Consider the following 16,207-nt stretch of genomic DNA (forward strand, 5'->3'; position numbering starts at 1 on the left):
CTCAAAATGGGCATTTTCAAAAAGATATAATAAATGATCTCTGGGACACCTGAGACTTATATTACATAAAGTAAAAAGGGGCATAATTTAATAAGATTGGTTCATTTATATGGCATGTTAGAAACCCCCCTCTGTTACAGGAAGTCTGGTTTTTGATGACCTCAGCTTGTTTCTTAAACCATGACCTCCTATGGTTATTAATAATTTATTAATAATCCATATGCATCATTATTACAAATGTGAAACATTTTGTTCTCTAAAAGCATACAAATGTCAAGACTGTGAATGAATGTGAAATGTTAAACCTGCAAGAAAGGGAATGTTAGTTATGATTTATTGATTAAAATGATTAATTTTAAAATTTCCTTTACACTTACATTAAAAAACTGAAGTAAGAATAAATTAGACTATAGGAAAACAAATAAAACTGACAAAAGCCCTTAATAAAATGACTAAAACTTCAACCTTATTAAAGACAAACTGAAAATATTAAAATAAAAATAACTAAAAAAATAATGAATACTAAAATAAAAGTAAAATAATACTAATAAAACTGGCTTGGAAGATGCCAGCTTGGAAGAACCGCTGCCCAGCAACAAAAATAATTAATGTAATCCCAACACAAATGGATTAGGTTAACTGCAGTTTTACAAATTTAATTTTACTGAATGCAGTGAAATGAAAATGTAAAAAAAAATGTTGAAAAATTGTGTTGCATTAGCAAATTTTAATGAAGTAAATCTCTTTTTTGTAGGTCATTATAGTAAATATGAATAAAACCAAAAATAATTTATATTGTTTTTTTTTTTTTTTTCTAATAATTCTAATAAAATAAAAGGTCTTGCTAATAGGTTAACCATAAGTAAAACTCATCTTTTTTGTTTAGACTTGTAGAGCTGAGGCAAACCAGCAAAAGTGAGTAGTACATTTTCAGTGTTTTCTTGGACCACATAAAACTTCATGCAGGTGAACTGAGTGAATAAAATCACCTCTGATTATTCAGTTTAATGCAGCAGCCAGGAAAACATCTAGTCTTTTTTTAAAATTGTGCAGTGTTTCCTTTTAGCGGTCTGGGGGGGATTTTCATGCATCTTGCCAACTGTAAATAAACAGGGAAAATGCAATTACCACAAAACCATCTTGCACATAATACCGTATACATGACCTTTAGCTGGAGATGCTGTTCAACAAGCTGATTAAGTAAGCCTGATGGAGACATCAGCACACCAACATTCAAAACAAAAAATGCACTGATGGCCAGCTACTGTACCCTGGTCACTCCCCAGTGGTTTATTTTCTCCCTTTCTCCCCTCTTTATAAGCATATACAATTTTTGAACAAAGCAGGTAGTGGTGATGTAGTCTTCAACATTTCTGTTGTGTGCTGGTGTTTGTAGACAGTACATTTTGCCCGTTAAATCTCTTCTAGTGCAGTGACTCAGAAAATTGCACTTAGGACTAAAAAAAACATACATTTGCTTAGTGTGGAGTTAAGTTAGTCTCCCTTTATCTGTCTTTTTATAACAACCCATTTAGTTTACATAAAATGTTTTTGTTAAACTGCACTCACATTTTTTCTGATGAAACTACTGCTGAACATATTTAGTATTGATGTCTCCATACTCTGTGTCATGTCGTTTTTGCTCTGAAAGAGCTGTTTTTTTGTTTGCCTGCTGTGCTCTGAAGGCAAATAATACATTCTCCCTCATGCTGACACATTGTTTATAATATCCAAATTTATTAAGTCCCTTCTAGAATATTTCCGATTCAGTAGACCATTCTGTCTGTCCAAATCAGAAAGTAAAATGAATTAAACTCAGATTGAAAATACATGTCCAATTAGATACATCTCTGATGGCTTTGAGATGGTCACTTCCTACATTAGATAGAAAAATAACATTTTCTTTTTGCTCTAACATTTCCCCAAAGCAGCAAATATACAAAAATCTCCTATAGCACGCAATTACTGCCCTGCATATTGTGAAACCGCATTATTATAGCTTCAGTTAGTTTAGGTACTCAAAGATAAAAGGACGCTTTCACTACTCCGAAGTTCTTTTTCTAGCTACATTTACATTTATGCATTTGGCAGGTGCTTTTATTTAAAGCGACTTACATTGCATTGCATGTAATTTACAAGGTACTTATCAATGAATTATAATTTCTGGTTGAAAACGTTGTGCATACCTATTGTGTAGTGGAAGATGGGCACAGTTGTTTATTCTGGACTGATGATTGCATCCTTCTTTTCTCTTGAATGGCCTCCCGTGAGAACATAAGCACTTAATAGCCGTGGGCTATTGGCACTCCACAGAGAGACCACAAGACAGAAGAGCTCATTGGTCACTGGCCTCTCTCTTTCTTTTCCTCTGTCCAGTCCAGGACCAGCCAGCCTGACTTTCCAAAATCTGCATTATGGATGCAGATTTTGGTGAAAAAAAAAAAAAGAGAAGGAAGGAAGGAATTGAACAAAAGTGATAGTAAAGACTATTACATTGTTACAATCTATGTAAAATTAATGCTATTCTTTTGAACTTTATGTTCATCAACGAATAAAATAGCGTAGTGTTTTATTTTACCATCCATGTCCACCTGTATATACCATGAACTTATAGTAATTACAATAACTGTGTAATTACTAGGTACTAACCCTAAACCTACCTCTAAGCCTTGTAGTTACCTTATATTACCAGTGTTTTCTTAGGTAAGTACACTGTACGTACTTGTAAGTGCACATACTGTACAACGAAGTGGAACTGAAAAAATTATGCTGGTTTAACTTTCACAAACCTCAAGCAAACATTAAGAATGTTTCATTTCAAGTATGATACAGTTGAGGTCAAAAAGTTTACATACACCTTGCAGAATCTGCAAAATGTTAATTATTTTACCAAAATAAGAGGATCATACAAAATGCATGTTATTTTTTATTTAGTACTGACCTGAATAAGATATTTCATGTAAAAGACGTTTCCATAAAGTACACAAGAGAAAATAATAGTTGACTTTATAAAAATGACCCCATTCAAAAGTGTACATACGCTTGATTCAAAATACTGTGTTGTTACCTGAATGATCCATAGCTGTTCTTTTTTGTTGTTGTTGTTTAGTGATAGTTGTTCACGAGTCCCTTGTTTGTCCTTAACAGTTAAACTGCCCGCCGTTCTTCAGAAAAAATCCTTCAGGTCCCACAAATTCTTTGTGTATTTGTGTATATGAACCCTTTCCAACAACTGAGGGACTCATATGTAGCTATTACAGATAGTCCAAACACTGACTGATGCAGAAGGAAACACAATGCGCTTAGGGCCGGGGGGTGAAAATGTTTTGAATTTGAAGATCAGGGTAAATTTAACTTATTTTGTCTTCTGGGAAACATGTAAGTATCTTCTGTAGCTTCTGAAGGGCAGTACTAAAATTAAATAAAAAAGATATTTAGTCAAAATAAGAAAAATGTACACATCTTTATTTTGATCAAAAGTTTACATCCCCGGCTCTTAATGCATGGTTTTTCCTTCTGGAGCATCAATGAGTGTTTGATCATTCTGTAATAGTTGCATATGAGTCCCTCAGTTGTCCTCAGTGTGAAAAGTTGGATCTCAAAATCATACTGTCATTGTTGGAAAGGGTTCAAATAGACAAAAATGCTGAAAAACCAAAGAAGTAGTGGGACCTGAAGGATTTTTTTTAAGGACAGCAGGCAGTTTAATTGTTTAGGACAAACAAGGGACCTGTGAACAACTAAACTAAACACCAAACAAAAAAACACAGCTGTAGATCATACAGGTAACAACACAGTATTAAGAATTAAGCGCATGTAAACTTTCATTTTTATAAATTCAACTATTATTTCTTCTTGTGGAGTTAATGTAAACGTCTTTTATGTGAAATATCTTATTCAGGTTAGTACTTAAAAAAACCAAACATGTATTTTGTATGATCCCTCTTATTTCGGTAAAATAATTAACATTTTGCAGATTCACCAAGGTGTGTGTAAACTTTTGACCTCAACTGTAAATGCTGTTCGTTTGAACCTTCTATTCATAAAAGATTCCTAAAAAAATATTTTTTTAAAAATCAGTTTCCACAGCACAGCTGTTTTCAAGTAAATTACATTTTAAAATACACTGAAAAAGTTTATTTGTAATAATATCTCACAATATTACTGTTTTTGCTGTATTTTTCATCAAATAAATAAAGCCTTGGTAAGCAATCTTTCAAAAACATAAACAGACCTAAAAGTGTTTATTCCTGCTCCATCTTACCAGTATAGGAATTTGCGTCATTGATTATATACTGTTAATATAACTGCTGTCCTGATAAAAATCATGCAAATTATCTTTACAGACATCATTCTTGGGTGAAAAAAAAAAAAAAAATCATCTGAATAGTGCCAAAGTGTTTGTTTACTCCTATTCATCTGGTCTGTATAAGAATATGCGTCAGTGATTGTATAGCTCTGGGAACATTTATTTACATTTTTCCACTTTGTGTTTCTCACCTTAGATAACTGCCTTTCATTGCTAGGCTTAAAATGTACTGGAAAGAAACAAAGCCAGATCTATCAATGCAACCTGATTATGTCCTTAGCCAACAGCATTGCAATATTAATTCTTCTATGCCACAGTATTATTAAAAAGCATTTCACAGAGTATAAATATGCTGAATGACTTGAGTCATTACCATTATAAGTGAGTCATTGCCCACTGAGCCATTAGCAATATAAGAGAACAGATCTATTATTGTGAGCAGAAATTCAGTATTGTGAAGCAAGGTCAACAAAAAAGGGGGGCAACTGAACCTTTAGTCCTTGGACCGGGATTGAGGGAGACCCTGTTGTGAAGTTAAAAAAACCTTAAAAATCCCTGCATTTTAAGCTGAACTTTTGCAAGCATCTTGTGTACATGGAAAAGATTGAGGAGAATCTTTTTTAACTCCTCCTATATTACAGTTGCAGCAGTAAGCTCAGACCTCCTGCTGATAAAACGAGAAGAATCTTTCACTCTGTCTCTCTGCGTTCAGCAATTTCTCGCCTAAAAGATGTGTGTGTGTGTGTGTGTGTGTGTGTGTGAGGGGGTTTTGTGTAGCACAATATACCTTGTCAGTCATTTCATATTTTTTCTTTTCCTCCAAGGTTGGCCGTTCACAAACACAGTCTGTAAGATGAGTGGTCTGGTGCAGGGCATGTCCGTGTCTGCCTCTGTGTTCACCCTGGTGGCCATCGCAGTGGACAGGTCAGTGGTGTCATCACAAGGTTGAATCTCACAAAACTTGTCAAGAATATTTCAAATTCAAAAGAAAGAAATATAAAAAAGAATTTCTCCTTTTTTGTATTAAGACTTTTTTGTATTATGACTTTATTTTCATATCAATTAGGTACATTTCATTTCCTGTTTTATATAGAAAACATATATTTTATTATTTAAAAATATTTTAAAATGTAATTTATTTCTGTGATGCAAAGCTGAATTTTTAGCATCATTACTCCAGTCTTCAGTGTCACATGATCCTTCAGAAATCCTCTATAATTTTTTTACAATAAATATATATATATATATATATATACAATCTAATGAGAATTTTAAAAAGATGCAAAAAGACATGCATTATATATAACAATCAAATTTTTTAAATGTATTTATTTACTTATTGAAAATTATTGAGAATATAAAAAAAAAAAAAACGAAATTAAAAAAACGATGCATTAAAGTAATGTGGTTAATTGCCACAGTAATAATAAAACAATGCAAAACAAATCTTTATGGTCTTAAAAATGCCTTACTTTTCTTTATTCAAAGTACAATTTCTTTTTTTTTGTAATGAGAATTATTAAGAATTAAAAAAAAAAATATATATATATATATATATATATAAACAATGCATTAACGTAATGTCAGTTTGGGGGCTAATGTGGTTATCTATCTATCTATCTATCTATCTATCTATCTAGATAAAAAATATATTTAAATATATTTCTAATTATAAAAATTTAAGACTTTGCTGCTCATAGATAGATAAATAGATAGATAGATAACCACATTAGCCCCCAAACTGACATTACTTGAATGCATTGTCCACAATGCTTTATTGAGAAATTTTTGAGAATAAAAAAAACAAAAAAAACATGATGCATTAATGTCAGTTTCTTGTCTTAAAAAAAAACCCTACATTCAAAGTAAAAAAAAAAAAAATTTAATTGAAAATTTAAAATAAATAATGAAATAAATGCGTTAAAATAATGTCAGTTTGGGGGCTAATGTGGTTAATTTCCATATAATAATATAACAATGCAAAAAGAATATTAATGGTCCTAAAAGAAGCCTCACTTTTCTTTATTTAAAGTATAATTCTTTTTTTTTCTTTATTTGATTTTGAGCTGAAATGTGACCTAGATATTGTGAGATTCACCCAGTAAGTGCTTCATTATATACAACATCAAATCCTTTTTGAGAAAGCGTCTTGTACCACTTCTCTGGTCTGTTCAGAATATAGGTTTAGATAAAGACATAAAAATTATGTTTTTATGACAAAATGAGTGAATAATAAAAGGGGAAGTGAAACAAAGAAAGAAATGTAAGAGAAAGAAAATAATTACAGAAATAGGCAGAGGATCAACTCACACTGGTATATACAGATTTTTTTCAGCTGTGAAGAGCTCTGTTCCAATCTCTTCCAGGTTTCGTTGCATTGTGTACCCGTTCCAACCCAAACTCACCCTGCTGGTTGCCAAGGTGACCATAGTGATGATCTGGGTACTCGCAGTGGTGATTATGTGTCCGTCGGCTGTAACGTTAACCGTGGAGAGAGTGGAGCATCATTACATGGTCCACAATGAAGACTACAACCACACATACCCACTGTTCTCATGCTTTGAGAACTGGGCCAGCCCACAGATGAGAAAAGTCTACACCACCGTCCTGTTCGCACACATTTACCTCATTCCTCTCACCCTGATCACACTCATGTATGGACGAATCGGGATCAAACTCTACACCACCTCTGTGATCTCTGGGAACGATCAGAATGAAAGCGGAAACTCGCACGCCTCGCCTCCGGCCCCTGGAGCCCAACAGGAAGGTCGGCCCCTCATTTCTCAAAAGAAGATCAAAGTGATTAAGATGTTGAGTGTCGTGGCCTTGTTATTCACACTCTCCTGGCTGCCTCTGTGGACCCTGATGCTCCTTACAGACTACGGAGGTCTGAATGAAGACGAGCTGGAATTGCTAAGCGGCTACGTGTTCCCGTTCGCTCACTGGTTGGCATTCTCAAACTCGAGCGTCAACCCTATTATCTACGGGTATTACAATGAGAACTTCAAGAGGGGCTTTCAGGCCGTGTGCAGAACGCATTCGTGCTGCTGCGACGGAATGAGGGCGAGGAGCATGCGACGGAAACCTAGAGGAGACGTGAGGGATCCTGTGGTGAACACCAATCCTTTGAATTTCGCCACAAGGAACCGGGTGTACACCGACGGCGATATGAAGAACTCCAGGTCGTGTCTGGAGCTGGAGCACAGGAGAACTGGCCGGCTGTGTAACAACTCGGTCTGCTCGAATGACACAGGATCCAGTGCGGGATCTGTGATAAAAGGGGTCACAAACCAAAAAATGTTTCAGATGGAGGAACTAGAGAAAATAAGTCCCATCAGGGTGGGTAAAAATCAAGCCTGGGATCAATAGATAGATCATTCATGCCATTAACTGACTCAGGTTGTGGGCCATTAAGACTCCACAGATCTTTTACTTGCGTTAGATTAATCAGCTGACGATTAGATCAAGTCAGTCCTAAAGTCCTAATCTCTTTTGTGAAAACACTGGAACATAATTTCCCTATTAAAGTCTAAATGACTTACTTTTTCTACAAGGATAAAAAATTCCCTATTTTTGTTTCCCGCAAAGTGCAACGAGCGACGTTAAAAGAGGCTGAAGTCATATATAAAGAAATACCGTATAGTGAATCATTTGTTTACATAGATTCTACTGTATATGGCCACTGGTATCATCTGCATCCAACGTTTTGACTTTAATTTGATAAAAAGTACAAAAGCTGTCAGTGGGGTGGTACCTTTTCAAAAGGTAAAACCGTTTTACCCTATTCATGCTTGAATGGTGCATAATAATACCTTATAGGTACATATTAGTACCTAAAGTGCACACACTAGTACCAAAATGGTACAAATCACTCCTTTTGAAAACCACCCCAGTGACAGCTTTTGTAGCTTTTTTTCAGAGAATTCACACCAAAAATGTAACACATTTAACCATGCTTGTAGCCTAAACATTCAACAGGACAATCTGTGGGCTAATTGGTGAAGGACTCCATTTTAAACATTTTAATCTTGTATTAAACATTTTTAATATTTTAATCGGAGTCTGTGAAATGACATAAGCCAAACAGTTTTTCTCAAATCAGGCAACAAGCTGCGCTCACCAAATGGGCTGTGTTTATTTTGTCTCAAGCGCAGTTTGCACAAATGTTGGCCTGAAATGTGCATTTGTATTGTGTATATTGTATTTGTATTTGTCCACTGTATGTAAATGAGCACTGGTGTGAAAACCAACCTAGTGAAACATTCATGGTAAAAACCAAAGGGGACAGATGCTGTGGAGCAAACAGAACAGCAGTGCGGCGAAGATGCGAGGTACGAGCACAATCTGTGATTATGACTCAAATGTTTATATTTTAGTGTTCATCATGTGTCCTAATTGGTCTGCGCCAAGTGGCTTATGTAAGACTTGGCTTTGCTTTAGTGTGTATCGATGTCTAATTCTATACTTAATGCTGTAATAGCAAGATGAATGTACTGTAAATGGACTGTAAAGAGAATGAAAGCAATCACTTCATTCCATTATCTATCTAAAATGTGTAAATGAATAGCCATTACATCTAACTGTGTTCTTGGGATTTGCACAAGAATTTTCTCACACACAACAGCTGTTAGTTCACATCACCGAAGACAAGTTTAGTCCAACAAAGACAAAACACTTGAGCAAGCCGGGATGTTTTAACAAATAATGCTACCTATCAGATTATGCTACCAACACTGTATTTTTAAATACTGTAAGGTGCACACGTTAATAACGCCTTACGTCACATTAATATCATGCTGGAAGGTAGCATTTTTCAGTTGAATTAATCGTCAGAACACCGAACCTGACAATCTTATACACAGGGATGCAATGACTGAGAAGTAGTTTAAGAATGAGATTACCTTCGGTTCATGAGTTTAAAATTAATTGGCCAAGCCCCACAGGAAGTTGGATTGGGTTTTGAACTGGAATGATACAAAGAGAATTTTAGTCTTAAAGAAACTTAAAGAAATTCAGCCCGGTCAGATAATAGAGGAACTGCGTAACTTCAATAAAACAATTTTTAATTAATTATGCCTGTTTATCCCCAGATATGTAGAATACTTTTTTTCCTCACAGATTAGGCATATTTCCAAAAGTTCAATTAACACATCAATAAGATTCTATTTCTGAATTATTCCGCAAGGATGCATGAAATTGATCAAAAGTGACAGCATTTTAAATAAATGCTGTTATTTTAAACTTTCTATTAACCTGAAAAAAAGCATGAAGGTTTCACAAAGTTTTAAAAATAAATGTTTTCTTGAGCAACAAATCAGCAAATCAGAAGGGTCATGTGACACTAAAAAATGTAGGCTATTGATAGCTGCTGAAAATTCTGCACAGGAATAAATTACATTTTTAAATATATTTAGATAGAAAACAGCCATTTAAAATTGTAATAATATTTCACAATATTATTTTACTGTATTTTGATCAAATAAATGTGCGAATGAGCATAAGTGAATTTTAAAAAAATCGTACTATCCCCAAAACAGCTCATTTTAAACATTTTAAAGAAAGAACATATTTTGTGACATCTAAATTACATCTAACTGTTCATTGCCTGCAGAATGCAAGTGCTAAACTACAGTAACATGTCTAAGTGATTGACTATATCATCATCATCTTATTTTTCAACCCGCTGGGTTCACCTTGGGTCTTGAAGATCTTTAAAATGGCTTTTATTGATTTCACGACATTGGGAAACTAGTAGCTGTGCTGCAGCATTGCAGAATGTCTTTTTTAGAATTTGCTAGAAAGTGGCCAGGTTTGATCGATTCATTGCTTTCAGGTGTCAGAACATTAAGGACAAAAAATAAAGCTAATTTTTATTAAAAAAAAAAGTTTTGTTCTGACAAAAAAATAAAGCTAATTTTTTATACAAATATTTTCTCAGCACACGCAGTATACTTAGAAAGAAATTACATTTGTGTATTTGTAGTAAGCATGCTTGTTAAAAACATTTGCAATGCTAATGAAACATAATTCACTACAAATCGAGCTCCGCCAGCACACTTTTTTTTTGGGAAGAACTATCAAAAATGTGGGCAGCACTAATACATTACTTACAATTTTAAAAAGCAATTATTTCAAAGAGATACACGTTCACCACTGTGCACATCTAAGTACTATATCACAGAAAATAATTTTGAGAAAAGAAGACTAATTATAAAAGGACTCTTATTAAATTTCCTCAGTGAGTTTTGACCACTCTTGTTGTCTCTCTGTTGCCTTGCATCCACTGTAAAACACAAAGTATACCCACATAATTTCAAGGAACACTCCACTTTTTTGAAAATGGGCTCATTTTCCAGCTCCCCTAGAGTTAAATAGTTGAGTTTTACCGTTTTCGAATCCATTCAGCCGATCTCCGGGTCTGGCGGTAGCACTTTTAGCATAGCTTTGCATAGATCATTGAATCCGATTAGACCGTTAGCATCTCACTCAAAAATGACCAAAGAGTTTCGATAAAAATAGGCTAACTTCCGTCAACTTAACCAATGTGACCACCTGCTTGCACAGGTAGACTATTTTCAGGCGCTGCGTAATATCAGTGCACCTGTTGCACCCATGGTACGTCAGCAAAGTTCCTTGATTATAACGCCAGAAATCAGCTGAATGGATTCGATAACGGTAAAACTCAACTGTTTAACTCTAGGGGAGTTGGAAAATGAGGTTACACTTTATTTTGATAGTCCACTTTAGACATTCTACTAACTATAAGTAACCTTGCAACTACATGTCAACTAATTCTCATTCATTTGCAACTATATGTCTACTAACTCTCAGAGCAGACTGTTAGGTTAGGTTTAGGGTTAGAAGAATAAGTTAACATGTACTTGCAAAGTTTAAAAAAGTGTTAAAAAACAAGAAGAATTAAAGTCTACATTCTCGGACAGTGCACAGTTAATAAAAACAGGCATAGTGTCCTTTGAAATATGATTACACTGTGGATGTGTCTTTCCACTCAACTGAAATTAATATTTTGGTTTTGTTACAGAACTCACAAACATTCTTTAATCAGAAGAAAAATCAACTTTTATGATGTATCCAACTTAAATGCATTTAGTTGTTTGTACTGTAGTCTGAACAAATGAACCCAATATTATCATTAATAACAGTGCAGACCATTTGTCCGTAATATAAGATTGGATTTTATGTGAAACTTCTGTATCCATTATGGCAGAATGACCTAACAAAGCACAAAAAATTACCTTCTTTATTTCCAAGCTAATAACTGGATGCCAGAGTAGTTCACAATAAAGAAACAGATTGCAATTTAAAATCCATTTCATTTCCTGAATTAGATGGCCTAAGGCCATCCAAGACGTAGACAAATTTGTTTCATCATCATAACAGATTTGGAAAAAAATTAGCATTACATAATTTGCTTACCAATGGATCCTCTGTAGTGAATGGGCGCTGTCAGAATGAGGGTCCAAACAGCTGATAAAAACATCACAATAATCCACAAGTAATCCACACGACTCCAGTCCATCAATTAACATCTTGTGATGTAAAAACTGCATCACCAAGACATTTTCAAACTTCAAACCATTGCTTCCAGCTATTTATGTGAAAAAGTTGTCTTGTCTGAATAAGGAGAGAAATATGCACAGATCAAGCACAAATGAAAACACTTCAAAATAATAAACAAATATGTTGGTTGATTTTGATGTGAGAGGACAACAGAGATGGACTTTTTCACTGGAGGAAGCATTATTGCATTCATATCAGATTTATATTTAAAATGGCTTTTAGCTTTTCACTAAATACTGTACATTAATTGATGGACTGGAGTTGTGGATTACTTGTTAATTACTGTAAATTTTTTATCAGCTGTTTGGACACTCATTCTGACGGCACCCATTCACTGCAGAGAATCCATTGTTGAGCAAATGACGTAATGCTAAATTACTCCAAATCTGTTCATATGAAGAAACAAACATCTTGGGTGGTCTGAGGGTGAGTAATTTTTCAGTAAATCTTCAGTTTTGGGTAAGCTGTAATTTAAAGGTTGTAAATGGGATACAAAGCAATTGTGATTTAAATTTGAATTTGAATATAAAGAGGTAGGATTTAAATTAATGGAAATTCAATTTTTTGCTCAACCATGCTGGATGCTATTAACATGGCACAAGGTCATGTGATAATGTAGCATATATTACTGTGTGAAATGTTTATTGTGGAATAATGCCTAATGTTCTGGTTCTTTTTGTTAAAAAACAGTAGGTGGCATCCAGTGTATACCATTCAGTATTCAGAAAGATGTAAACCAGCATTCTATAATTAACAAAGCCATGCTCCTCACTCCCATGTGAACATGACAGAGGAAGTATCATATGCTCATTAAAAAAAAAAAAAAAAAAAAAAAAATCCCTCATCAATGTTGTTGATGTTAATCATTATTATATGATTTATTAGTGGCTAATTTGCCTGATGTTGTGCTGTAAAGCTTACAAAAATGTCTAGTGGCTATGCAATCAGTTTTCTCTGTGAGCTTTGACTGAGTCGAATTGCAGCCGTGCAGCACTATAAATGTGTGATATGATTTGTTTAGTGTTTGTATCATTCATTTTTGGTGGAAGAAATCCCTTCTCGTTGTCTGAAAGTGTACGAATAGGTATAGAGCAGCAAGGTCACTAAAGAGCTTTCGCAGCATTATGGTTCAATAAAAGGAAAACCATCTGCTTACTCTTCAAGGGTACTTTACTATCTCATGAGGATTTCGATTAACTGTTCAGAATTGAATTTGTCTATAAATGCCGGTTCAACTCAGCTGATGAATTCAATTCAGTGTCTGAAAATGCTAAACTAAAGCTCTGTAACCCACAACCTGCCAATGTCACACTATGACACAGTTCACCATCAAGGTTTTGTGTAGGAGCCAAGTGTGTTTCTCTTCATTTCCTTTCTGTTGTTAATCCGGCATTTGCTACGCTGTACAATTTGTCATGAAAAGCATTCAGTTGGTATTTGTAAGCTTACATTGTTTCTTGTTGCTTTGCCTCTCGGCTTAGTTTGAAAATAAAAAAGATGATTTTGTCTCATAAACATCTGGAATTCATTTACTGTATATAATTAAAAAGCACAAATTAAAATGGCTTACTTCTCAGCCTGCGTTCACAATAGCAAATGAGGACAAAAAGAAACATGAAAGGAAGACTAGGATGAGGAAAAATCCTTTAAAAGCAGAATTTGTTTACTATTTCTGTTCAAACCTATTGCGTACATACAGCGGGGTCCTGTTATGTCAGAGCCCCTTTGAATTACAGAGGCCTGTTTTCAGCATTCTCATTCAGATGGTTTCAAACGCCACATGCTGATAAATCAAGCACTTCTACCTGACTCTCCCTTCAGTCTACAGCTAGTCTATTCATCACTCCAATCATTATAAATGAACTATTATTAGTCAAACTGTTTCAAGAACTGAAACTGTGAACAAGAATGGTGATGACAGATCTGAAATTACTGATTTTAATCACTATGGACAACGAGAACACTGTAGAACACGTAGTCTTTTTTCTTTTCTTTTCTTTCTTTCTTTTTTTTGTATTTTTCTTTAGAAAGTTAAGAAAGTCAGTGGTCTAAAAGTAAAATGTAGTACTTAATTAAATATAGAAATAATTGACAATATGCATACACACACAAATAAGAGTAATAAAATAATAATAAATAAATAAATAACACCCTTATGTCTGTAGGATATTTGCATCTACTACAGTACCTGCCTTAGGCCTCTAGAATAATTTATTTTCTTTTTTATATTAATACCTTCAATATTAATTTGTTTTCAGGGAGGCAAGTTTTCAATTGGAAGTTTTCAGTATTTTAATATCAAACTAAATTAAACTCAGTACAATACCAAATAAAATCCATTTATTTTATGCAAGGCAAAGACGCTTCCATTCAAAAAAAAAAAATGCTGCTGACGCAGCTGACTGACATCTCGTCCATATGCTGCGTTATGTGAAATAATACAATTTACAACATAGTAAATACATATAAAAACTTTTATTTCGTTTAAGAACCTGTCTCTCCTGTAGAGGATTCAAAAAGCCTGCGTTCTGACTGTAACTCAGCAGCTGGGTTGTTTCGTCAAAGACCGGCTCAACCCAGCTGTTGGGTAGGAAAAAATAACCCAGCATTAAATGACCCAGCAGCTGAGTTACAGAAAAACCCACCACCTGGGTAATAAATAATAAAAATAACCAAATAAAATGACCCAACAAGTTGAACTCATGCTGGGTTAAAAACAACCATTCCTGGGTTATTTGGCAACCTTCAATATTTCATTTTCAGGGAGGCAAGTTTTCAATTGGAAGCCAAAGAAAACTATTTCTATGCTAATACAGTATACTTCTCCCTACACTGAACAATTAACGGATGTAAGCCTGTAGCTCTATATGGACTTGAACTCTAAAAGACATACAGACATGTCATCTCATTAAAGTGGACACTGTTCACCAGAGGTGTCCTGTTAAATCCTGGTGTTATCACAGATGTCATGCTAGTGCAAAAATGAAGTGAAGGTTATTAGAAAATGTGCTTCAGAAGCTAACTTTCAAATCTCTATTTCTTTTACAAACTTTGTAACAATAATAAAGAGGTTCTGTCTAGGTATTCCTGCTTTGATACACATAGCCAATGGTTGTTTATCTTACATACCATACAGCTAATCTGTTTGTTATAGATTTTTTTTTCCCAATTATTTCAACTTATTATTTAGTGATAATATTAATAGATTATGATATGATATTAATATTAATTAATAGAATGTTCATTCAAAAATGTTACATTTAGAGAACATTCAAAAGTAACATTCCCATAGTGTTTCTAAAAGATGGAATGTTCCCGTAACATTTGTATAACCCAGAACATTTTTTAAAATATTTTAACAACTGGATGATTTAAATGTTTAGAGGTTATTCAGAAATACACTCTAAAAAATGCTGGGTTAAAAACAAACCAGCTTGGGATATTTGGCAACCCAGCACTGGGTAAATACTGGACAAAAATGTTTTTACCAAACATGCTGGGTTATTTTATTTAAGTCAACTATTGTTTAAGAGTTATTATATTGCTGGCTTAAAATGGACTGGAACTTATAAAAAAAACCACACACAGAATTACTAGAGGCAACAGCAATAATCAACAGATGAACATTTGTGATTAAGCAAGAACACATGGTAAAAATACAAGACAAACTGAATTTATTTGGGTGAATACAGCATAGTTTACAATATTACATACATTTAAACTCGTTTAACAAGCATTTAAGACATAAAATTGTAATGTTAGTGTAATGCTTTTTACCGAAATAGCACTAATTCTCATGCCGGTGTGTTGCCAAAATCTGAGCCGGTGAAGGGCTGCTGTTCGGGCGGGGTAACTGCGAACTTTAGACCGCGGCCTCACTTTTTTTCACTCATAGCTGAAAGATGCCGTGACTGACTCCAAAACCTTCCCATAAACGAACAGTATAGATTTTAATATAATATTTTTAATAAAGAGAACATATTTTAATATCAAACTAAATTAAACTCAGTATATTAACAAATAAAATCCATGTATTTTATGCAAGCAAAAGGTGTTTCCATCCTGTGAAAAAAAAAATGCTGCTGACGCAGCTGACTGACATCTTGTCCATATGCTGCGTTATGTAAAATAATACAATTTACAACATAGTAAAGACTTTACAAATAAAAAAACCTTTATTTCGCTTACGAACCTGTCTTTCCTGTAGAGGACTCAAAAAGCCTGCGCTCTGACTGTAACTCAGCAGCTGGGTTGTTTCGTTAAAGACTGGCTCAACCCAGCAGTTGGGTAGAAAAAAATAACCCAGCAGCTGAGTTA

General features: G+C 34.2%; 1 protein-coding gene across 1 annotated transcript in view; it reads left to right on the forward strand.

The window, feature by feature from the left end:
- Positions 1-8,293, forward strand: part of npffr1l2 (neuropeptide FF receptor 1 like 2) — a 32,683-nt gene extending 24,390 nt beyond the window's left edge. Inside the window, exons 3-4 of the mRNA XM_051109670.1 lie at positions 5,134-5,233; positions 6,676-8,293. Of these exons, the coding sequence (XP_050965627.1) occupies positions 5,134-5,233; positions 6,676-7,678 (1,103 nt within the window). The 3' untranslated portion in view covers positions 7,679-8,293. The remainder of the gene's footprint in view (positions 1-5,133; positions 5,234-6,675) is intronic.
- Positions 8,294-16,207: the final 7,914 nt, after the last annotated feature.

Source organism: Labeo rohita, chromosome 5 (assembly GCF_022985175.1).
Source record: "Labeo rohita strain BAU-BD-2019 chromosome 5, IGBB_LRoh.1.0, whole genome shotgun sequence".
NCBI lineage: Eukaryota > Metazoa > Chordata > Actinopteri > Cypriniformes > Cyprinidae > Labeo > Labeo rohita.